Source organism: Hakea prostrata, chromosome 4, assembly GCF_041222555.1.
Source record: "Hakea prostrata isolate BN-2017 chromosome 4, UWA_Hpros_2, whole genome shotgun sequence".
Classification (NCBI taxonomy): Eukaryota; Viridiplantae; Streptophyta; class Magnoliopsida; order Proteales; family Proteaceae; genus Hakea; species Hakea prostrata.
Genome location: NC_142603.1, coordinates 4,613,854 through 4,638,261, shown reverse-complemented (window position 1 = coordinate 4,638,261; position 24,408 = coordinate 4,613,854). Strand labels below are relative to the sequence as shown.

Below are 24,408 nucleotides of genomic sequence, written 5' to 3'. Positions count from 1 at the left end.
AAGTAACCTTAATATCAGCTGACAAGTAAGTTTATCAACTTTAAAAAAAAAAAAAAAATTTACAAGTGTCTCCCTCAAAGAGGTCGTGGGTTCAAATTTTGTTGAAAAACTAACTACAAGCATCTCCGTACACGTTCACCCTTGCACGTGAGTAACACTGGATCTTTCCTTCTAGAAATCTCGACTATTAATTTCACCATGTTTCTTGTGATCGGTAGTACTATGCATCTATTGGACAACATTCAAGCAAAGTTCTTTTCATTCACCCATTTTTTTATATTTTGTTCTTTTTTCTTTCCTGATAATGCCTTCACTCACATCATGCTCTCACAGTCAATCATCCACATGGTTTAATCTAATCTAGTTTATGAGGATTTTTATTTGCGGCAGCCATTACTACCAGCACCGGACGCTTCAGATTGTGCCACGTGTATAGATTACAATTCAACGGCTTCAATCAAATTTGTGGGGTTTAATTGTAATTCGAACATTTTTTTTTTATTCTAAAAGTTTTTCAACCTTATAAATTTACAAAAAGAACTTCTCGTCGACATTTAACTGATCATAACCCAAGACCATCGAAGGAAACCACCAATCTCTTTAGCCACATCGATGCCTTCGTTCAGTGCAGTCACCACGGATTTATCGGCGGCAATCAATGCAATCCACTATGATAAGTTATAATTACAATTAAACCCCTGCACTTTTGATTGAAACTGTCAGATTGTAATCTATACACATGGCACAATCTAGAGCGTCCGCTGCTGCCAGCAGCGGCTGCTGCAAATAAAAATCCAGTTTATGACAGTAAATTAAATAAAATAAAATAGTTAAAAATATATGAAATCAAATTAAGTGATTGACACTTCATACTAAGATATTAAGAGTTTGAATCTCCATAAAATTCAAAGTGCATATATAAAAATTAGTTAAAGAACAAAGAAATGATTTGAATCCATACCCTCATTCTATGATTTAAAGTATCAATATGAAAAAAAAATATATATTCAACGAAAGATTTACCACAACTAAAGTACATACTTTTATATAATATAATTTGATAATGGTTATCTCATATTTAAATTTTTCAAAAGAAAACTAATAAAGCATAAATGGATATTTTCTTCTCAAAATAGCACTTTTCAATAACTACCCACGCTTTGACCACTCCCCAATAAAATAATAACCCTAGTTGGACTCATGACCGTAATAATATCATTAATATCTTTAAGATAAAATAATAATAATAGATTTTTTTTTTGGGTAAGAAAGTAATAATAATATTTTCTTTTGGGTAGAATAATAACAGATTAAGCCATTAAGGCAACCACATCCACATGGTCCACATGTGGTGGGGTGGTGGGGAAAGTTTGTTGTGGGAAATTTCAAATAAAAAATGTAGTTTGCATTATCGATCAGGTACATCGCATCTAACGCTGTCTGTGGTTAATGGTAATGATTCTAATGAACGTGGTCGTTGGATTTAACGATCGTGGAATCATCAGGACGGCCGTGATTGTCGTCGAAATCGTCATGCTTGACGTGTTGACACATCCGACGAGGATGCATTTCATTGGCAGCAGGCTTGAGCTAAGGGCAACAATGGAATCTGCATCTTGATGATCCTTCTGCTTTTGGCCCTTCTTACTTTCCGGGAAGTTTACTTCGAAAAAGCTCTCTCTCTCTCTATCTCAATCTCTCTCTTCCTCTGCTTGGAGGGCTTGGAGTTTAGGTTATCAAGAAACTGCGGGTCAGGAATTGATCTATCTTTTCAGTTTTCTGTTGTCGCAGTTTTCCTGCTACTCTAACCAAAAGCGAAGAAGGAGTAGTTCAAGAGATCAGATTAGGGTCCCGATTCCCGAAGGCACAAGGAAACCAGGGAAGAACAATAAACGCGTACGCAGTACGCTGACGTACGCAGATCAATAATGCTTTAGTATTGTAGTTTCTTGGCAGTTTAACTTGAACGAAATGAAAGGAACTGTTCAATTTTGACCAATACGATTTGCTTCAAATATAAAGAGCAGGAAGAAGTAGGATCAGAGCAGTAAGCGATGGAGAACTATTTACAGCAAAACTTTGGGGATGTCAAGTCGAAAAACTCGTCGGAGGAGGCACTCCAGCGATGGAGGAAGCTGTGTGGTGTCGTCAAGAATCCGAAGCGTAGGTTCCGTTTCACCGCCAACCTCTCCAAGCGTTTCGAGGCCCAGGCTATGCGACGTACCAACCAGGTCTTCCTCCTCATTTACTCACTGTTTGTTTGAGTTTATCTGTGATTTTCTTTCTTGCTTTTTTCTTTTTTTCAAAACGATCCGATAGATCTCAACTCGTAAATGGGAAGAACTGATGGTTATTTAATACAGTTCACTATTTCTTTTCTTAATTTATATATTTTGTTAGATTCCAGATTCATTTCTTCAGATTGACAGCTGGGACTTTAAGATGAATTTTTCTTTTTCTTACTAATCTAACTTGGATGGAGTATAGGCGGATCACCATATCGAAGCATTACATTGCATTTACAAAAATGAAAGAAATGAGATCAATTTTGAACTAACCTCTGAAACCTAAATACGACGAGGAGACAAGTGTGTTCAGGTGGCCCGTTTTTGGTTTTCCGCCTTTGATAACTACTGCGCTGGTTAATATTCAAAACTTATTCTGGGTTCGTGTTTGGCTTGTTGATGTAAGACCCTATCCTTAGTGAGGCCGAAGAGTTGAAGGCGAGCTATAGGACTTAAACCAACGAGGCGGCTAGTAAGCTAATAGACTCTCGGAGGAAAGCTGGGGATTTCTAACTCTGTCTGCAAAACGGTTATAAATTTAGTGGGATGCACGGTGCAAAACCTTTCAAAAGTAGCGAATGAATCAATTGTTTTTAATGCTTCAACCTAAGCTGCCCTAAAAACATATATTTTTTTTGCAATTTATAGAACTGAACACGCATAACTGTTTCTGGTCTGTGTTTCCACCACTACATCATATATCTTACATCAATGTTGGACACCTGCTACCTTTTCATGAAGTCCGATTCAGGTCCATTATGTTCCTTTAGTAATGATAATTGACTTGAGCACCTCTTGGGTCTGAATAGAATTTTCGCTCATCTTAGTATTCTTAGAAATAGAAAAGAATATTGTATTTCTATTGTTATTTCAACTAATTTACAGCTGTACAATATCTATATCTCAACAAGTATCACATGTGTTAGAGCAACACATTGAGCTTGACTTTTAAAAAGGGTCCTTTTTTTTTTTTTTTTCAATTGTTATGTAGTAACTGGATAGGCCTCTTTCACAAAAGAATGAGTATTGAGACTTAATTTAAATCTGGGAAGATGTTAGCTATTTATATCTTTTACTTGCTAAATGGTTTCTTCATTCTGCAAACTAGGAAAGTGCTTAATTAACATTAAGAAACTTAAGAGGGAAAGCAGAAAAAAGGAAAAAGATAGTTGTGATTTAAGACATTGAAAACTAAACATGAGTCAAACAGGAACCCTGAACAAATTGTTGTATTGAGGGACCTATGTCTATTGTAAATGAGCCTAAAAGCATCAATTGGGATCCAAATGGACGAATCCAGAAAGCCACAATGGCATTTAGGAAGGTTCTTGTACTTGTGGTTCCTAGACTTAAAAAGCAAGTTAAAGAAATGAAGAATCAACTAGTTGTAAATTTGATATAGAATGATGACTTGGGAAGTTGTGAAATGTGTCTTAGTTTGTAACTGAGCAGATTAAGCCAAGGATAGAATTCGTAGACGAGAAAGATTGACTTCATGATAAAGAGACTTCTTAAATTGGCCAGGATTTGGAAACTCATTTGAAGAGAAAGCAGTCAGATTGCTTCTTGAGAGGCCTTTGCTCAAGATAAGAATTTTTGAGGATTTTAAAAGCTAAAGGTATAGATGATTTAGAAAACCCATACAGAAATAGGGGACAAGAGTACATTGATAAAAGAAGTTCTATGTTTCTTGGAACTAAGTAGAATTAAAAAGTGGTTGGAAAATAGAGGAAAACAATCTAAGAAATGATTGTGGAACTTGAAATACATAAAGAATGAGAAATTTATGGATCCAAGTTCCTGAATCCTGTTCAACAGTTTTGTTCATTCAGATTGTACTTCTTAACACCCAAAACCTCTTAACATAGGTGGGAACAGAATTCTTCAGAATGACTCTCCTTGTAAGGGCATCCAGACTTGTTACACACATCTACTGAGATGTCTTACATTCAATTATGACTGACAATTTCCAGTTTGGCTTAATGCAGGAGAAATTAAGAGTGGCAGTTTTGGTATCCAAAGCTGCACTTCAGTTTATTCATGGTAAGATTAGTCAGAATTTGTCAAGGTTTAAGCACTGGTTTGATTTTGTTTCTCCATCTTAACTACCTTCTTGTGAATATGTTCAGGCATTACATTATCCAGTGAATATACTGTCCCTGAGGAAGTTAAAGCTGCAGGTTTTCAGATTTGTGCTGATGAATTGGGGTCCATTGTCGAAGGCCATGATGTGAAGAAACTTACAGTTCATGGTGGGGTGGAGGGTATTGCAAACAAGCTGTCCACATCAGCAACTGATGGGCTTACCACCTCTGAAGATTCACTCAGCCGTAGGCAACAGATTTATGGAATCAACAAATTCACTGAAAGCGAAACACGGAGTTTCTGGGTTTTTGTATGGGAAGCCCTTCAGGACATGACTCTTATGATCCTTGGTGTGTGTGCATTTGTGTCCTTGATTGTGGGAATAACAATGGAAGGCTGGCCAAAAGGAGCTCATGATGGCCTTGGAATTGTTGCAAGCATTCTGTTGGTTGTATTTGTTACTGCAACAAGTGACTATCGACAATCTCTACAGTTCAAGGATTTGGACAAGGAGAAGAAGAAGATCACAATTCAGGTTACAAGGAATGGGTACAGGCAAAAACTTTCAATATATGATCTACTTCCTGGTGATATTGTGCATTTGGCTATTGGTGACCAGGTCCCAGCTGATGGACTTTTCATCTCAGGATTCTCTGTTTTGATTAATGAATCTAGTTTAACAGGAGAGAGTGAACCTGTGATTGTAAATGCTGAGAATCCTTTTCTTCTGTCTGGAACCAAGGTTCAAGATGGGTCTTGCAGGATGCTCGTGACAACTGTAGGAATGAATACTCAATGGGGAAAATTAATGGCCACCCTTAGTGAAGGTGGCGATGATGAGACCCCATTGCAGGTCAAACTGAATGGAGTGGCGACCATCATTGGGAAGATAGGCCTCTTCTTTGCAGTTGTGACTTTTGCAGTTTTGGTGCAAGGTCTCTTTAGCCAGAAGTTGCGGGAGGGAACCTACTGGAGCTGGTCAGGAGACGAGGCCCTAGAAATGTTAGAGTACTTCGCTATTGCAGTTACCATTGTTGTGGTTGCAGTACCTGAGGGGCTCCCTTTGGCTGTTACCTTAAGCCTTGCCTTTGCCATGAAAAAGATGATGAATGACAAGGCACTTGTCCGTCATCTTGCAGCCTGTGAGACAATGGGTTCTGCGACATGCATATGCAGTGACAAGACTGGTACACTGACTACCAACCACATGACTGTTGTAAAAGCATGCATCTGTGGGAACATCAAGGAAGTGAGCAGCTCTGGGGACGTTGCTAGCTTGTGCTCCGGAGTCCCTGATTCTGCTGTCAGAATGCTTCTTCAGTCCATTTTTAATAACACTGGAGGGGAAGTGGTTATTAACAAAGATGGCAAACGTGAGATTTTGGGAACACCAACTGAAACGGCTCTGTTGGAGTTTGGCTTGTCCCTTGGTGGAGATTTTCAGGCAGAACGGATGAAGTCCAGACTTGTAAAAGTTGAACCATTTAATTCTGTGAAGAAAAGAATGGGGGTGGTGCTGGAGCTTCCAGAGGGAGGTCACCGTGCTCACTGTAAAGGTGCTTCTGAAATAGTTCTTGCTGCTTGTGACAAGGTTCTTGATAAGAATGGGGAAGTTGTTCCCCTTGAAGAAGAATCCATCAACCATCTCAAGGATACGATTGAGCAGTTTGCCAGTGAAGCTCTTCGTACCCTATGTCTTGGTTATATGGAAATTGGAAATGCGTACTCAGATAAGGATCCTATTCCACTAACTGGGTATACATGCATAGCAATTGTGGGTATCAAAGATCCAGTCCGCCCTGGAGTAAGGGATTCGGTTGCAATTTGTAGGTCAGCTGGTATTACTGTACGGATGGTTACAGGGGACAACATAACCACTGCAAAGGCAATTGCTAGGGAATGTGGGATTTTAACTGAGGAGGGTATAGCCATTGAAGGTGCAGACTTTCGTGAAAAGAGTGAGAAGGAATTGCTTGGACTAATTCCAAAAATTCAGGTGCTCCCAGTGTTTCTTTTTTCTTTTCTTTTTTTATAGGTTGGGGGGGGGGGGGTTTGAAAAGAACTCCCAGTGTTCTTTAGTTTATTATTCACTTTATTTTATAGTGTAAGCAATTTGCTTTGCAACTGAAATTTTCTTGTGTACCCAGGTGATGGCTCGATCTTCACCTTTGGATAAGCATACGTTGGTGAAACACTTGCGCACAACATTTGATGAAGTTGTTGCTGTGACTGGCGATGGTACGAATGATGCTCCAGCACTTCATGAAGCAGATATTGGGCTTGCAATGGGCATTGCTGGAACTGAGGTAATTTTCTTTCTCATTTTAGTGGTCAGGAGTTCTAGTTTACCGCTGACTAAAACTTTACAGCTACCTGCTGATGGAAAAGTTAAAAAATGTTGGATTTACCAAGTTTTTCAAGATCGAAAAAGCGTTGTATACACTGGATTTCCTAAGTTGTGTTCTATTTTCAGGTGGCAAAAGAGAGTGCTGATATTATAATTCTAGATGACAATTTCTCAACGATCATCACTGTGGCCAAATGGGGGCGATCCGTATATATAAATATCCAAAAGTTTGTACAGTTCCAACTGACTGTTAATGTGGTTGCCCTAATTGTAAACTTTTCTTCGGCTTGTTTGACTGGTAAAAGAAAATCCATATCCTCTCATATTATTTTAGTTATATTGTTAATAAAAATTTGGGATTTATTGTCTTTCCTGCGTACATGTGTCAGGAAGTGCCCCTCTCACTGCTGTTCAGCTTCTGTGGGTAAACATGATCATGGATACACTTGGAGCACTTGCACTTGCTACTGAGCCTCCTAACAATGAGTTGATGAAAAGATCACCAGTTGGAAAAAAAAGCAGTTTTATCAGTAACGTGATGTGGAGGAATATCTTGGGGCAGTCTTTGTATCAGTTTGTCGTAATATGGTATCTTCAGACGCAAGGAAAATCATTATTTCGTTTAGAGGGGCCTGATTCTGATCTGATTCTAAACACACTGATTTTTAACTCGTTTGTCTTCTGTCAGGTACGTTGAGACCTAACATTCTTATTTTACCCAAACAATGTTTCTGTGCAAAATTAGGTGTTAAATGTCTAATGGTAGTTTTTATACACTGGTCTGAATGTAATGCATACATCATCTTATCTCTGGGTCATGCTCACCGGGAAAGCTTTCTTAAAGGGTTTATAAAGTCTTCAAGCACCAACCTCGCATCATCCTTGTTTTTGACTCCTCAGAGCATATCCTGGTTTTGCTAGGCCTCAAAGATCTAGCCAATATTGTCTATGAATTGGTCTTGATGCTTAAACTATTTAGTAACATACATATATTTTGGAGCTAAAATTTTCTCTGTAGTACAGAGTCCATAACAGTGTTATGGACTCTGTAACTCGCTTCAGTTACAAAAAGATGGCTGTGGTTAAATATTTTTCAGTTTAACATTAGCTGCTAACTTGGACCAAGTCTCATCTGGTGTACAATTCATCTTAACCTTTTACGTGGTTTGTTTTCACAGGTTTTCAATGAGATAAGCTCAAGGGAGATGGAGAAAATAGATGTTTTCAAAGGCATACTGGACAACTATGTGTTTGTGTCTGTACTCACTTGCACAGTTGTCTTTCAGATAATAATCATTGAGTTTCTTGGTACATTTGCGAACACATCACCCCTCACATTGTCGCAGTGGTTTCTGAGTGTTTTCATTGGGTTCCTTGGAATGCCTATCGCTGCTGCTGTTAAGATGATACCTGTGGGATCTAATTGAAATCCATGGAAGATGAATGTTGCAAGGTGCTTTTGGGCTTTCTTTTCAAAAGCTTCCGTGCTATCCAGTTTGAAGTTCTCCTTGACGATGTGTTTCATTTGAAAAGATATGGATCTTGTCAATCATATAGGATGCCATTCTTTGTGAATTGCACTTGACTACTGCGCGATACTATCAAATTTTTTGTCTGCTTTACATAGGTTTGACTGACATTTTGTAGAACTGTTCTAACACCAAGCAGAGTGCACTTTCCTATCAACCTTAGAACTTTTGTGTAGGTGTGTTATATATTATCTTCCCATTGATGTATTAATTTTGTTTTCCGTTCTTTTTTTTCTCTTACATGGGTTTGCATTTCACCCAGTCAACTCTTGTAGCTTCGCCATTTTCCAAACCTGAACCCTCTCATTTCTCTAGGGCTAAATATGCTCTTCTACTGGACGTGAAACTTCGTTTTTGAGGGTAAAAGATCTTCAATCCGGTTTTCCACTAGAAGTTCTATTGTACTTAACGAGCAACCAAATATTGGCCTAAGATTATTTTTTTTCTATGGTTAAATGATTAAATTAAACAATAAACAGAGTAAGAAGTAAAGGGAGGATATAAGAGTGGGGAGGGGAGAGCAGCCTTCAAGCAGGGAGGCAACTTGGTGCTTAAAAGGCGGTTGAGAAGTCTTGTAATGAATTGACTAGATCCCAATAACAACAATAAGCCTGTTTCTTGGGGTACCAGTAATCGGGGGTGGGGAATAGAAATAAGCCTAGAAGAAACCTCATGATAGATGACATTCCAAATCAAGTCTAGGAAGTGGGATTTGAACTTCCATCTCTTGAGATTATGCTCCCACCACAAGTGATGAACGGTGGCACTGAAAACTAGCTTCCCAATCCAATCGCAAATAGAGTTACTTGATAAATCTCTCAAAACTCAAGACTAATCTTGAACAAAACTAAAGAAGCATCTCAAACGGGGCCATATCGAAGAAAGAGTTCTTCTCCAAAGGGAATTAAAGAATGTGCAAGTAAAAAAATGATGATCAAGTTCCTCTGAACCATTCCAACGTGAGATACAGTTATGAAACGAAAATGTGATGATTATTGAGAAATGATTGAGTGGGAAGGGCAAAGTTAAATGCTCTCCACATGATGAGGGGAGCGAACGAGGTTTCAAGCAGAAGAAGTGGAGAAAAACTTGGAAGGAGAGGCGAGCCAAACAATAAGGTGGGGGGGGGGGGAGGCCTAAGAATTTGATAGAACTTTAGTTTTGGAGTGTTGGAGCGATTTATATTTCTTTTTCTCCAATGTCTATTAAGAACCTCAGTTTTGTGGAAACTTGATTGATTCCTCTCGTGCGATGGAATTTCAATGATTTCTAGAATAGTGATCTGTCGCTAAAATTATGAATGGGTTATGTTGGTGCAAAACCTAAACCTTGTTGTGGGGTAGATATTTGTTGTTCCAACACCAAAGTAGTTCGAATTGGCTCAAATCAATCTAGATCTAAGACGTCTTCCTTGCTGAAGCAACTCTAACTTGACGAACACTAGGCAAAGTATTGTTAGACATAGAGCTGATCGCTGTGATTTGCAATCCATCTTTGATGATCAAGTCAGTTCTAACTCGGAATTGGAAGGAGTGGAGCAAATGATGGTTCTAGAGTTGCAGAGAGGGAACGAAAAGCTAATCTCAAACTGAAGGAGTGAGCCCACCCCCCTACTTGGATCACGTCTCTTACCTATCGCCAAATGCATTTCTTTGGTTCTCTGAGGATCGTTAGATTTCTTAATCTGATGTCATGGCTTAGATCAATCTTTAAGTTTGACCGTCGGCTCAAAGATTGATCTAAGCCGTGAGATCAAAATGAAAAATCCAACAGTCCCAGAGAACCAATGAAATTCATTTGGTAGTTAAGTGGGCAAAGAGGAGGGAATTCAGGTAAGTGGGCTGTGCAACTTAGAACCATAGTGTTCATCCACTTGATCTCCTTCCAATTTCGAGTTAGAACTGATTGACCATTGGAAACGGATTGCCAATCAGAGCGATCAGCTCCGTGTCTAATAATCTTTGTCTGTGATTTTAGAGTTAGAGTTGATCCTACAAAGAAGAAGTCCCAGCAGATCTTCGAGCTACTCTGGTGTTGGAACAGCAAGATCTGCTACATAGCAAGGTTTTGCACTAATATGTCAATAAGAGACAACACGGTCAGCTTCGTCATTTTAAGTAAATAAAGCGTCGCCTTAGAAACTGAAAATTTGTGACATGTTTCTGTTACGCGACGGAATTCATTGTCGCATAACAGAAACACACTTTACAGCTTCTAGACGTCAAATTTGATCTCCCAATATCATGTGAGGCACCAATACTTTGAGGTCCTGTTAGGATCTCTTGAGTTTCAATTTAAGGATTAATTACAACGCATGCATCTTTAAGCACGCTGTATTTACAAGAACGAGACGAGTTATTCATGAGTGTCTCTCACAGCACTGTCATTAACATATGTCATCCAAATGGGTTCAAGCAATGCTTTCGCATCCTCTAACTTCTGTCTCCCATCTTCACTGACCGTTGGATTCGTAGCAACTCGCTCTATTTCAGGGTAGAGCACTTGCAGATAACCTAGCATTACTTCAAGTTGTTTCCACTCACCATCTTCATGTGCAGATAATTTTGCACAAACAAAATGCACCATTGCCAATACCAACCCATAATCCTCTCGCTCAAGCCCGGCCACTGAGCTAGCCAAGAAAATAGCTCCAAAAGCATCCAATATCTTTAGGTTTCCCTTCAACAGTCGAATCATCTGGTCCATAAGTTTCTTGAACACAGAAAATACAGGTGATATGCCTTCCGATTCCTCGTCTTCCTCAACTTGGTTGAATTTTCTTAGCTCACAACTCCCAATTTTCCCTACTAACATAACCCATGATGAAGGCTTAGCATGGCTAGATGACGAAGAATAATCTCTCCCACTTGGAGACTCGGCCAGAATATGCCCAGAGCCTAATGCTATGGCCAAATCAGGAATCCATGGCTTGACTGCAGTGTAGAGTTGCGTTGCATAACTTGAACCCAAGTATGATTCAGTTGAGGCAATCAGATCAAGCAGATCGTTGGCAAGATTGGAGGCCTCAGCCACTGGCAGAGAAGAAACGCTCGGATTTCTGAGGACTAGATTAAGTAACTTCGTTGCGTAGGTGGAGCAACCCTTGACGCAAATAAGTATTTCTTTCAAACCCGTTTCTCTTAGCGTTTTGTCATGAAAGTGTTCCCTTAAGGTAGAAATAATGAAATGCATATATGCCGATGTGAACCGCAAGCACCTCTCTTGGCTGTGTGAAACGCCTGTTGCAGTGATGGCATCAACGATGAACTTGAGGACAGTACTAGCAATTTTCACTATGCTGGGTATCATGTTCTGTGTAGAGTAACCACCTTCTGCAAAACGAAAAACATATCTAGTCAGCAAAGACATTGCAGTGTTGAAGTGACAAGATTTAAGTATCATCACGTAAAGAATGCATGCATGTGTGTAATTGAAGGTGCACAAGCATAGGAAATTCGCACGAGTACTGATGGCCGTTGCAGTTTGTATTTGTTCCTAATCAGCCATCGAAGTCAATATGAAATATGAAAATCGATACATAGCAACATTCATTAAGAATCGGTTAACCTTGAGACTCAAAGGAGTTAATCTCAATTTTAAGGCTGGTGTCAGTCAAGCCAGAAACCAAGACGTGCTGGAAGTTGTTTCAAGGTTTCAACACAGGGCATCCTGGATTGAAACCCAAGGGTGATATCTGGTTTTGTTTCGTTATAGAAAGTCCAGAAACTGAGACAACTCAGAGAATTCAGTCAGTGACTCAGTATCAAATCAATCACTACCAGCACCAACACCAAAATACTCCTCCGCCACCAGTAATAAAAGAAAATCATCCGAAGAATATGAGTAAACGTCAGATGCCTACAGATAGTGTTATACCCACTATTTAATAAATACATGGTCTTCCTCAGATGAAAAGATGCTTTGAGAGTTGCAGTGCAAACAACAGGGAAGGCCAGCCAATAGTAAATGAGAGGATTGGTAATTCTAAAGCTGGGACTTAATAGCAAGGGCAAGTTAGATAAGTTTCAACCACACTATATTGCACAGACATGTTGCACAATCAGAAAATCATGATACACTGTTCTGCAGAACCCCCTGGACCCAATACTACCCATACAACATTAGATGGTCATTCCATATCACTGGAAAATTGAGCATTCTGTTGAATTCATGGTCAAGAAATTTATACTTACCACCGTCATTTGGGCACCTGGCACCTAATTGAGGTTTCCGATTCTTGTATCTTGATGTCCGGAGTTTCTCATTATCCAGCATAGATTCAGAATGGAATTTGCATGGTTCGTCAGCAACATTGCTACCAAATAGCCTTTCTGAACAATCAATTACATGTTCCAGTGACTGATCTAAGCATGCCTAGAGAGGGAAAGTACACAGAATAAGTATGAAGTGACATTGAAGATGAATGCAACAAACACCAAACTGTTCCATAAAAACTAGAAGCAAGAGCAAGAAAGTGTACATTCATAACAAGAACAGCCTCCATAACCAATATCCATAACAGAATTGTTGATAAAAAGGATGTCATGCAAAACCTCCCACAAACTCTAAAAGTTAGGAGTTTCACCTTTGGGCCTTAGCACAACAAAAACTCAAGCCTTATCCCAACTAAATGGGGTCAGCTACACGGATCCTTACCTAGCATTGGCAATCAGATTTATTCGAGGCCATACTGGATATACATTTTTTTCCACTTCTCCTAAGGTTATAAAGTTTGCCTTAGGTCTTTTAGTTCCTTCAATTTATATTCAATCACTCATCCATACGGGGGCATTTAAAGGACTCACACTAAACATGGCTGCAACACCTCAAACGACTTTCTTGTAACTTATCATTTATTGGAGCTGCTCTCATACCAACTCTAATATGATCATTTCTTACTATATCTTTCCTAATTTTGTCATTCATCCATCTCAACATTTTCACTTCCCCTAAAATAAGTTTATTTATATGATGCTTCTTAAGAGCCCAACACTCTACACCATACATCATAGCTAGTCATCCAATGGTCTTATACAATTTTCCTTTTAAATTTTGAAGGAATGCATCAATCACACAGAACCCTAGATGCATCTCTCCACTTCACCTTGTAATTTACATGCTGTATATACAAACATTAAAAAGGCAATAAAATACCAAATCAGTTCCAACAAGCTAAAAGGCAAAATAGTTAAAAAATTAAAAAGTCAGTGTGCATCATTAAGTTTAGCCGTATCATCAGTGAATATTACTTTGTAAAACAAACACTATGTCTACCAAAAAATATCAATACATGGATACACATTCAATATCTAGCAGATTCTCCATTCATTAGTAGATTGTTCAGGAACAAGCAGCTCAAAATATGTTCTGATTTGCTGATATTAGTGCAATATCAGAATTATGCATGAGAAAGAATCAAACATTTTAAGGTGCAGATAAATTACCTAAGGCTGCTTATTGTGAAATAAGCTTTGGGCTGGGTTATATACGCGCTTGGCGTATGACCCAAAGTGTTTTCATAATAATGAGCCACTTTAGTGGGCGTATGATATGGGTAGAAGCTAGGCCTATAAAATCAGTTGTGTCTGTTTCTTTATTTAAGGTAAAGATCTTTACCTACAGTAAAGCCTAGAAGATTTGTTCTTTAAGTTTACTCTTTATTTCAAGCCATCTTTTGGTCTGAAGTTTTCTATTTGGTTTGCAACTGTAGACAGTTTATCTAAGTGGATGGAAATTTTTTGTGCTTATGGACTAATTGTAATGATAGTACCAACCATTGATAAATGAATGGAGAATTGGATGTTGTCCTAATGCTTCTATGAAAGGAGTTGCTGTAGGTCTTCATGAAAATGACAAACTCTCGGTAATTGAGGGTTTTTGATCTAGGCCTACTGGTAGGATTTTGAAGGTCGCATGCCAATATCCCTGTTTGGCGTTAATTTGTCTGAAATCAATATCATCCATGTGAAGGTATCTGTCCCTTAGAATCTGCAATTTGGAGCGAAGACCATTCCATAAGTAATCCTGGACAAAAACTTTAGGTGGATCAGACCTACTGATCTGTTGATACAAGAAATCACTTATAATTGGGTTATAGGATTTCATTTGACTGTTGACTTGAATCCGATTGTTGAAACTCTGCTGTATTCTGGGGTTTTCCTATTCTAAGAATTTGTGATCGTTGGTCAGAATCTGAATTCCATTGGAGGAGTTGGCTATTGCCATTTGATGCCTTAAATTCTGCTTTAGAGTTTTCTTGTTTAGAGGGGTTTTAATTTGAACCTAGGAATCACTCACCCCACCACCATCATGTCAGTACATGGACACCATGCAACCTATCAACATTTAGGCTCACCACCATATTGCATAAGAATGTTGTCAAGGATCAACAAATAGGTGGAAGGGTACTCCAGACATGTAAATAAAGCCAAACTGGGCCATAATAATAGAACAATGGTGGATGAAAAATTTAGCCTAGCAGCAGTGAGATCAGAAATATAATGCTGGCAGCACTGAGACTCTTTTTGCTTGTTTCCCACGAAAAAAAGTCAAACTTGTTTTATGTTGGAAAAGAAAATAAAAGGTGGCAAACTTTGCGTTGTTTTAGTCATTCCCCTTAGTTTCTCACTTAGTGAGGTACCAATATATAATTCTTGCATTCCATGATTCCCTCCACCATATGCTTTAAAGGATATATTTAGCACACAACATTTTGATTATGCCTCTTTGTCATCCATTTCACATTTACAATTAATACCTGACATCTAAAACAGAAACTTTGTGAGATCTCCTTCTCAATAATCATCACTTCATTATCCATCCCAGAGCTCCCAATGTCACACATCATGTACAGATCAGAACACTAGACAGTGAAGAAGTGCCATTATAAACAAATCTAATGTCGCATGGACAAGGATTGTTCGATGGATGAGTGAAAAAACTAGGAAGGATAAAGTAAGGAATGGTCAAATTATAGCTGGATTGGGAGTTGGATGGATACATCGGCTACCTTGGACAGAGTTCTTTGAAGGATTAAAGCATTGATCAACCCCCAGTCTAGAGTAGTGACTTGATTCCAATTGAAGGAATCAAAAGAACCAAGGGCAGACCTAGGATGAACTTAAGGTGAAATGGTAAGGAAGGCATGCTTATCTTAGGACTAACTCATGGTATGATCTCAAACAGAGCTGATTAGAGATCTAAGATCCATGGTGTTGACCCCATTTTGTTGAACTTTGTTGTCATGATGCTGTTTTCGTATGCGCCACTCTTCAAGACCTAAAGCAGAATTTTGGGCAGTTAGGAAGCAGTACATAGCTAATAACAACCAATACCCTAAAGTCTGTGTTGATGTCTGTTTGTCCCAACTTGACCCCCCCCCCCCAAATATATATATATATAAAAAAAGATTGTTGGACTTGGTCGTTGTGATGCTGCTGTTGTTGTAGTTGCATGCACAACTCTTCAAGGCCTAGAGCAGAATGTTGGCCAGTTAAGTAGCGTTACATAGTTGATAAGCATAATTACCTACAGTTCATGCAGAAATCTGTTCTCCTCCCTCCCTCCTCCCCCCCCTGGGTACTTCTTCAAGAGTGTTGTGATTGTGAGTGTGCAATCTATTCTCTCTTTTTAAATCCATGCACCCGACCTCATAAAGTCGGGATAAGTGTATTTGGCTTAGATACATTTTAAGTATTTTTGGGTGTCAACAGGCAATCAAAGACATCCAATTTCTCACTTTTCTTTTCCCACTGCCCATACAAAGTATAATGTACTACCTTCTCAGATGATATCAGAAAGACCTGACAATCATCAATGACAGCATGCCAAGAACCCAGGGGAAGGTATGCATTCCATGCCATGCAAATTGGACATGTTGGAGTGTACCAAAAACTTGACAACTTAAATCTATAATGAAGGACGAAGATACTTTAATTTGTGATCAAACATATTAGATGTATTGTAAGTGCATCATGAATAAGTACTGACATGAAAAAATAAGATCAACAGGCCATGTATTGACACAGCAAGCGGCACAACTTTGGTTCAGCAAGCATTCCATGACTTACTATACTGATTTGAAGTTTTGGACATGGGTACAGCTTATAATTGAAGTGTCCAGGTAACATTGTCGATTGGTCAGTAAGGAATATATCAAAAGAAGAAACCAGGAAAAAGGTACGATACATAAGAAAGGAAGTGCACAGTTGTTCTCTGGTTAAAACTAATTCAATGAAGTTCTTAAAACAAAGTCAGTTATGGTTCCATGCAACTTCCTTCTTGGGTGTGGAGTATAACACCAATTAGTAACTACAGTTTCTGATACCTGAAAGAAATACTTTTTCTATAAGAAAAAGAAATACACGTATTTATGAGTCATATACCAATGGCCAAAACTGTATTCTTATTGTTGCAGACCCCTTTTAGGTGGACTTTACTGTGTTCTGCAGAAGTTGTGGTTTTCACTTTATTATTTAAGAGTGAGTCTCAATCTTTGCAAGGATTCTTGCAGCCAACCCCAGTTAGTTGGGGATTAGGGAGAGCAGTTGTTCATATGATTGGCCAAGAGTCTTGAGTTCTTAACAACATGAATAGGTATGTAAAACAAAAAGGCAGGTCGGTAATATTTTCAGCTGAGTATTCAGACTTCCTGATCAATTCTCTGAAGTAATAAGAGAATTTTCTCATGCAACTGACAGTAAGCAAATATCAAAATATACTAATAATAAAAGCAACAGGATCTCACATATACCTTCAAAGAGCAATTCAAATTTAGAGACCAAATTTTAACTTTTTGAAGATTAAAAGGGAGAGGAAGTCACATGTGGGGATATAGAGTAAAGAGTCATACTTTTGATGATCTTGTATCTGATTCACTGTTTTTCATGTGGTCATTATCCTCCATAGCAGTCAAACCAGCATCTTCAAGAGTCATATGCAAAGCAAGAGACATGTACGCCAAGAGTGGTGATGCATCTGCACACTCACATTTTACGGATTGCTCAATGCTGACCTTAGAAATGACCTTCAAAGCAGAAAACGCCAACTGTAATAACTGAGACTTCAACAAAGCATTCCGAGTGTCGACAGATGCAAGCATATCTTTTATCTGCCATGCCACCGCTGCAGCAATAGCATAATCCTCCTCAAAATTGGATGTTCCTGAACAGTCTGGTTTTTTCTCCCTGACATGCTTCCGTTTTTGACAGAATTTCACTGAAAACCTACTCTTTTTCTGCTTCACGGATGTCAGCAGCTGTTTAGGCATTTCAATGCCAAATTTGTTACAGCACACAGAGGCAACTTTCTGCAGAATATTTGTCAAGGAAAGAAACATGTCATCAAACCAACCACAGTGTAACACTAACTTGTGGGCAGACCTTACTTCAGCCTGCCTCTCCACATTTTCAGCTAAACCAGTACAGTTGATGATAAGGCCCACACATTCTTCAAGAAGACTAGCTATATCATCAGGAGAGACAAAAGAAGCAATGTTAAGAACAGAAGTTTGAGCTCGTCCAGTTGTAGCAACACTAAACAAGCACTTCAGTTTTCCACCTGAAAACAAATCCCTAAGGGCTGCCTTACAAGAATCCTCACTGATTAGGCTGTGGCAAAGATTGGCAGCAGCAAGAAGATAACCCTCAACCTGAGAAGCATTTATATCAACAGGTGACAATGCTGAATGAATAAAGATGCTGACAAGTTCCATGAGTACTGTCAGAGGTGCCCCTTCTGATAGAGCAAATTCACAAAATCTTGCTCCTGCCATGGGAGATGTTTTAATAAGTGTGACACATAAGTTGCATGCTTCTTCACAAGTTAATCTTGCAGAACAGTATAATGGTATAAGCAGCTTTGTGATCTTCTGGGCAACAGGCGGTTGATCATTAGCTAGAGAGGTCAGTAATACATCAAAGCTGACCACCTGCACGAAAGAAATATATGCGGAAGTCTGTAACTGTTGTAAGGCAACCACCAGCCATAAAAAGGTGGAGGATTCATAAAATAACAGTAACTAATGTAAAATGATGGTTACACAAGGCTTTGTACCTTATTAAACTGAAAACTTCGAAGATTCCTCAGAACAAGGAGGAGATCAGTAACAGCCATTCGCACCGACAGCGAAGAGTCTAGGAACAGATGCCCCAATCTTGGAAGAAGCACTTTAAGAATTTCATGAGCTTGGGGATTTCCTAGCAAATATATAATCCCCTGCAACGTGGAGACTCTTACTTCATAGCTTGTATCACATGACATGTCATCAACAATTTTAGTGATTAATTTTGTTATGATTGATGAAGGAATAATTTCCCAAAATAAATGTAGAACACGACAAGAACCTTCTACTGCAATGACTCTCACATCAGGGCACTCATCTATAAGTAATCTCTCCAACAAGAAGAATTGTTTATTTAGCAAGGTATCTTTAACCTCTTTTGTAGCATCTGGTTCTTCAAGCGGGAACATGTCAAGGAGTAAATGCAATGCATTTTGACGAACATTTGAGTTTGCAACCTGCAAATATATAAGCAAGAGAAATAAGTATCATTCTTCTTCAAAACAAAAACAAAATCCAAGGGCAACTGCCCTTTTCCATGTCTGGAAAATGATATCCTTCAGATCAGGTCATTATAGTAAATTAGAGATGTAAAACTGAAAACACATAATGAGGATGATTAACTACAACTAATTAGATAATCAAGTAAAGTTGTCTAATCATAGTTATCAAGGCCTCACTTAGCACCTAGGCATCCACGATCCTTGGTCATATTGCCACCATAACTATGATAGTGTTGTCAATGGTAATACCATCTTTCGCATCAAAAGCAAAATGCTTGGAGGTCGGCAATATGATGGAGGAGGAAATTTATTGAACTAACAAGAAGCCTAGAAGTTATGCACATAAATGAATGGGGTGTGCATCGATGGTGAAATATGCTGAATTACTTACAGAGTAGCATGCACACAAATGAGTTCAGCCATGAATGCACAATAGGAAGATGACAGCCACCTTTTGAGTAAAAAGGTTTACAATATTTAAGACATTCAGGAACCAAACTCAAATAAAGTAATCAAGTCTCTGGTCATTGTTAGAGATTCTTTAAAGGAACAGGCAGATAGAAGTTACAGAAAAGAGTTCCAAACCCAACCATCTATTCAAACCAACAAAAACATGGTTTTTACACAAAAGAGACTATTAGATTATCAATACATCGTGAGCAATTTGAGTAGCATTTTTCTTGTTAGTGTTATGAAGCAGTAGATTTAAGTTTCTATTCCAATTAGTTTGCATCTAATCATAAAACAATTCCACAGTTGAACCACAACATCACATCACAAGAATCAAGCCCTCTTACTTGATCCAAGCTTTCCCATCTAATCATTGAAATCATAGAATTTCATCTTAGCAATTTTTTACTCAATTCAAGTTCCTTCCTCGAATTTCAGGTCTAAAACCTAAATCCAAATTTTCCCTCTTTTTCAAAACTTAAAAACCCGAAGTCCAAAATGTTGAAAACCCGAGTTCAGCTACCAAAACTCTTCTTTAAAACCTCAAAACTTGATTGTTGGCTTCCTCATCAGCCATTACCTAAACCATTCAAAAAAACCTAAGCATGGACCCAACCCCAAATTTCACCTTACTCAAATTGGCGGATTCACCCAAGATTCAGTGAAATTGACTCCCATTTGATGCTTTCAAACCAAGAGCTGCATCAAGGTTCAAGAAAGGTGTTGGGGATAGTACAATTGTACAAAAGAAACAAACAAGATGCTGAGTGTTGCTTGAGGGGGTTGTGTTCTATTGCAGGGTGTTCTGTTTTGTGGTGACTGGGGTTTCACAGACGTGAGGGGACTCTGTTCCAATGAGGTGGATATGGACTGGAGCAGATGACACAACAGGGGTAGGGCATGGGGAGGGTGCAGTGATGCTGCTGAGGGTGTAGTGGTGATTGATGACAAGGAGGCGGTGGAAATGGTAACAATAGTTGCACAAAAGGGTAGGCAGTGATGATGACAACAGGGTAGGTTGGGGTGGTGCATGTGGAAAACATGGCGGCAGGGAACAAGGAACCAACCTAGTGAGACTTCTCATCATAGAACATTGAGGTTGCTCATCAGGGATGCACATGGTGCACAGCAACAGGCAAGAGAGGACAAATAGTTACCCGTAGAGGCTCAAATTCCGTGTAAAATATATGTACTCAACACATATCTTTTATTATGGACCATGCAGTAAACAGTATATCCAATCCCCCAAGCTTGTTAAATCAAATCCTCAATCCAATCACCAGGATTACTCAATCAAAATACGTTAACAATTCTAACAAAGTTCCGTAGCAGGCAATCTGGTAGACAATTAATGAATTACCAAGACAACATTTTCAAAGCTGAGAATGGAAGCTGAACTTGATGTAGGACTCGTTCTCCACTATCTGGTGAAATTGACCACAAGTTTCACCAGCACAATAACTAAACACTTGTAAGAAAGATCATAAATTGCAAACCATGAACCATGAAAATTAAGAAGAAAAATAAATAGTGTAGTCCTTCCACAAGGTTTTTTTGGGCAACAAAAGAAGTAACAGCCTTTTACTTGATTGACAGAAACAAGGACAAGCACCTGCAATGACCGGAACAGGACTGGCTCAGCAAGTCGGAAAAGAAGCTTTTCAACTCCAGCAGTAGTCCGCTGATTGATGAATCCTCCCAAAACTCTTCTTAAGGAGGCAGCAAACGATCCAGAACTTGCATGGATTGCCCCTTCAATCAAACTCTGCAGAAAACCATTCTCAATTTCATCACGCAGAGAACCATCTGTAGATTTCCAAGCCCGAAAAAGAATGTCTGCGTATGCCTCAAGCATGGACTTCCTCCCAAAAGGAATCTGGGATCGAATAACTGCCAGAGCTTCTTTCTCAAGTTGGCCACTCAATCCAAACGAAAATGCAATAAAACGCCTTCCTTCCTCAGTCTTCAAATACAAAGGTGTGATAATGCAACGGACCAGCAGAAGCTTCAGATCCTCGATACTCTCGTCCTCAAAATCTAACAAAGTGAATGCTTCCCGAAAAGCGTAAACTCGATGCACGTCAACTTTCTTACCCAAATCAAAAGACCTCGACAGCAGGACTGGAAGAGATTGACAAATTAGGGTTTCTTTATCAGGTAATTGTTCCTTCCACCATTCTTCACATAAACTAGCAATGCAAGACTGCAGAGATTGATTTTTTTCGAATAGAATAAGGTTATCGTGCAGTGCTCGAGCAGATAGTAAGAGGCTAGGGGCGGAAAAGACCTTCTTCGGGTGCGAAATACAAAGAATGGTAATGTGAGTGTCGATTTCAATATCCTTTAGAATGTGCGCTTCAGGATCCTCAGTCGTTTCCTTTGTGTTCTTCCCCTTTCTTGACGACCTACGGAGCCGCTTCGTCGGCGGGGAGTGTGGGGATTCAGCGCAGGTGGCATTGCCAGTATCACGTAAGCGCGTGAAAGATTTGATGGATCGACTAATGGATTGATGAAGTGCAAGCGGAAGAGAGTGGGAGAGTTCAGATGATGAGCTGATGTTCCAGATAATGGTCTTCAAGGAGGGTTTTAGTGCTTGTAAAGTGAAATTTTTCGTTGTGGAAATGAAATCGTCAGCAGAGATTTTGAGAGAAGATCTAATCTTCTTCTCCATCGGAACAATCTTAGTTTTCCTCTGCCGGAACTAATTTCTGTTTCGATGATTGAAAATACCTGAGAGGTTGATAAGAAGAAGACTACGAAAAGCCGCCATATTCATCTTCTGCGTCCGAAGATCCACTAGATGCTCGTTTTTGGGTTGGATTTCAAATTGGGTGAGTTTCACCATTTCTATTGTCAAAGAGGAACAGATATTTCAAATTAGCACTTTTGGCGCTAACCTAATTATATTTATTTTACACACCTACCCTCCTCCTCCTTTTTTTTTTTTCTTCTTTTGGTCAAAGAGAAACTTAAATTATGCTCCCCTCAATCCACCAAACATGAGTAACACCAAAAATCCTAGACCCCTAACTACTAATAAGCATGAACATTAGCTGATCTATTTACATGACAAAAATTGACAACTTCAAACAAATTTTTTACTCTAATTTTTTTCCTCGTAACGTTGCAACTAACCCAATCTAAGGACTGAGTGTGCCCATGTAAGGCCAAAACCGAAATCTGGCTATAAAAAAATGCAATACGAGGAATAGATATGAAAAGCTTAAGAGTAAAGAGTCTCTAATTGCCTCAAACTCAAGAGCTAAAGCCAAGCACCACAGCAAGCTATAGTATGAGCCAGCCTCTACTTCTATTCTTAGAAGATGCCTCCTAAATCGCATCACAAAAAATTCTGCAAGAATCATCCAAATGCATCAACCCTCCCAAGTTTGGAGATGGAGTAACCTGTGGTACATGACCCCGTAAAGAAGGAAGCATATCACTATCAGATAATAATCAATTGAAAAAAGACATTGGAACAAAAAGATATGGATAAAGATGCCTTGGAATAAGTAATGATTCCTAGCATTCCAAATGACCCAAAGTAATGAACTCCATGAGGAGTGAACTCGTTCCATTTGAGGGGAACTTTGAAATGTAATAGAGATAAAATCTCACCACTCTCTTAATGGTTTCCCCTTGGAAACCCAAGGTCTCTATTCTCAACGGACATGCTCTCCAAAAATCTACCGCATAAGGACAATGAAACAAGGCATGGGCAAGTCCCTAAATCCAAGGCCTCCTTGCTTTTTAGGAAAACACACCAGTTTATCCTAGAATGACCATTATTCTTCTGCCAAAACGTTCAAATTTGCTTAGTTAACTGTTTACTTAACTCTTGTGGTAGAAGGAAAGAGGACACGGCGAAATTGAAAAGAGCACTTTTCTCACAAAGGAAAGTAACTTCTCATTCCACCCTACAAATTTCCTATCCAACTTGTGAGAAATGTAGAAGAACGTCTAGGTTTTTGACTTAATAAAAGTGGAACGCAGCCCAGGAAGATGCCGTGAGAGGTGACCTCAAGAATATTGAGAAACTTATATATCTACGAGCAGGGGTAGGAACTCCCTTACTAAACAAAATAGAAGACATAGAATTATTTTGGTGTTGCCTAAAAAGTTCCCCATTTTCATACGGTGGATGGGGGCAAGATGGTCATTCGAGTCCCTCCTAAACGCTCTTTCAATGTTTCTTGTTTTAACTATAAAAAATATCTTAGCAACTTTTTTTTTCCCCAAAAAAGTCTTAGCGACTTCATGAAATTAAAAGGAACAGTTTCAATAATTAGTCAAGTGAGTCAAACCAAGGGATAAAAATTTTTATGGATCACGAGAAAAAGATATAACTTATAATAAAAATAATCTATTACTTGGTTTATCAAGGCTTCTACAAGGGAGAAGATTTCTTTATCATATGTTAAAAAAATGTCACTAAAAGATTACTAGATGGAAATAAATTCTTATGCTCTTTTTTCTTTTTCTTTTTCTTTTTTTTTTTTAAAGAAACTTGAATATGTATAACAAGTCATTCCTCTTGACTCTTGTCCTCAATGCTAGCAATTTCCGTGGCCATAAAATTCTGAAAGAAATGAAATGAAAACTAAAATCTCCTACATGTACTCTTAAGATTCCCAAACAAGGATTGAACATTATCGTTTTGATTGAATTTTTATCCTCTCCAATTCCATTATCTTTTGTTTGTTTACCATTAAACGCTCTTGTATCATACCCAAACTTTCCTCAGCTAGGACTTCCCATTCAAAATCTTTCATCTATGACACAACCACTGGAAGATTCTCTAACTGGCCTCTCACCACTGCCATCGCCACTCCAAGATATATAAATACACAAGTGATCACATAGGGATCAAATCTTGGCATGATCCATGGCTTTATGCTAAACCTCTCATTTGCTTTCTCTACCTCCTTCCTCCAGTGGAAAACTATGGTCTCTTCTTTGGGAAAGACAGAGAGACAGAGAGACAGAGAAGGCAATGGCATGAGCTGCCAGGACAGAAAAAATATCATGTGGCATTTAAGATGAACCAGTAAAGTGGAAACTTTCCACCAAACATTCAACCAGCGAGCTAGTTCTTTTCCTACCTAAAAGGCTAAAACGTGCAGTCGGAGCAGCTTCAGCAAGGGCTAAT

General features: G+C 38.8%; 2 protein-coding genes across 2 annotated transcripts; one reads left to right on the top strand and one right to left on the bottom strand.

Annotated features, from left to right (window-relative positions):
• Positions 1-1,594: 1,594 nt before the first annotated feature.
• LOC149017244 (calcium-transporting ATPase 2, plasma membrane-type-like) lies at positions 1,595-8,453 on the top strand. The gene is made up of 7 exons (XM_089151572.1): positions 1,595-2,231; positions 4,274-4,328; positions 4,415-6,366; positions 6,518-6,676; positions 6,844-7,015; positions 7,107-7,405; positions 7,896-8,453. Exons 1-7 carry the CDS (start codon positions 2,055-2,057, stop codon positions 8,142-8,144), a joined length of 3,063 nt encoding a protein of 1,020 aa, XP_089007698.1. The 5' UTR covers positions 1,595-2,054; the 3' UTR covers positions 8,145-8,453.
• Positions 8,454-10,352: 1,899 nt separating this feature from the next.
• On the bottom strand, positions 10,353-22,110 carry HEB1 (ARM repeat superfamily protein). Its single transcript, XM_089152910.1, has 5 exons — positions 20,872-22,110; positions 18,300-18,764; positions 17,098-18,174; positions 12,390-12,620; positions 10,353-11,741 (listed from the first exon to the last, which is right to left on the bottom strand). The coding sequence occupies exons 1-5, from the start codon at positions 21,928-21,930 to the stop codon at positions 10,602-10,604; spliced, it is 3,972 nt and encodes a 1,323-aa protein (XP_089009036.1). The 5' UTR covers positions 21,931-22,110; the 3' UTR covers positions 10,353-10,601.
• Positions 22,111-24,408: the final 2,298 nt, after the last annotated feature.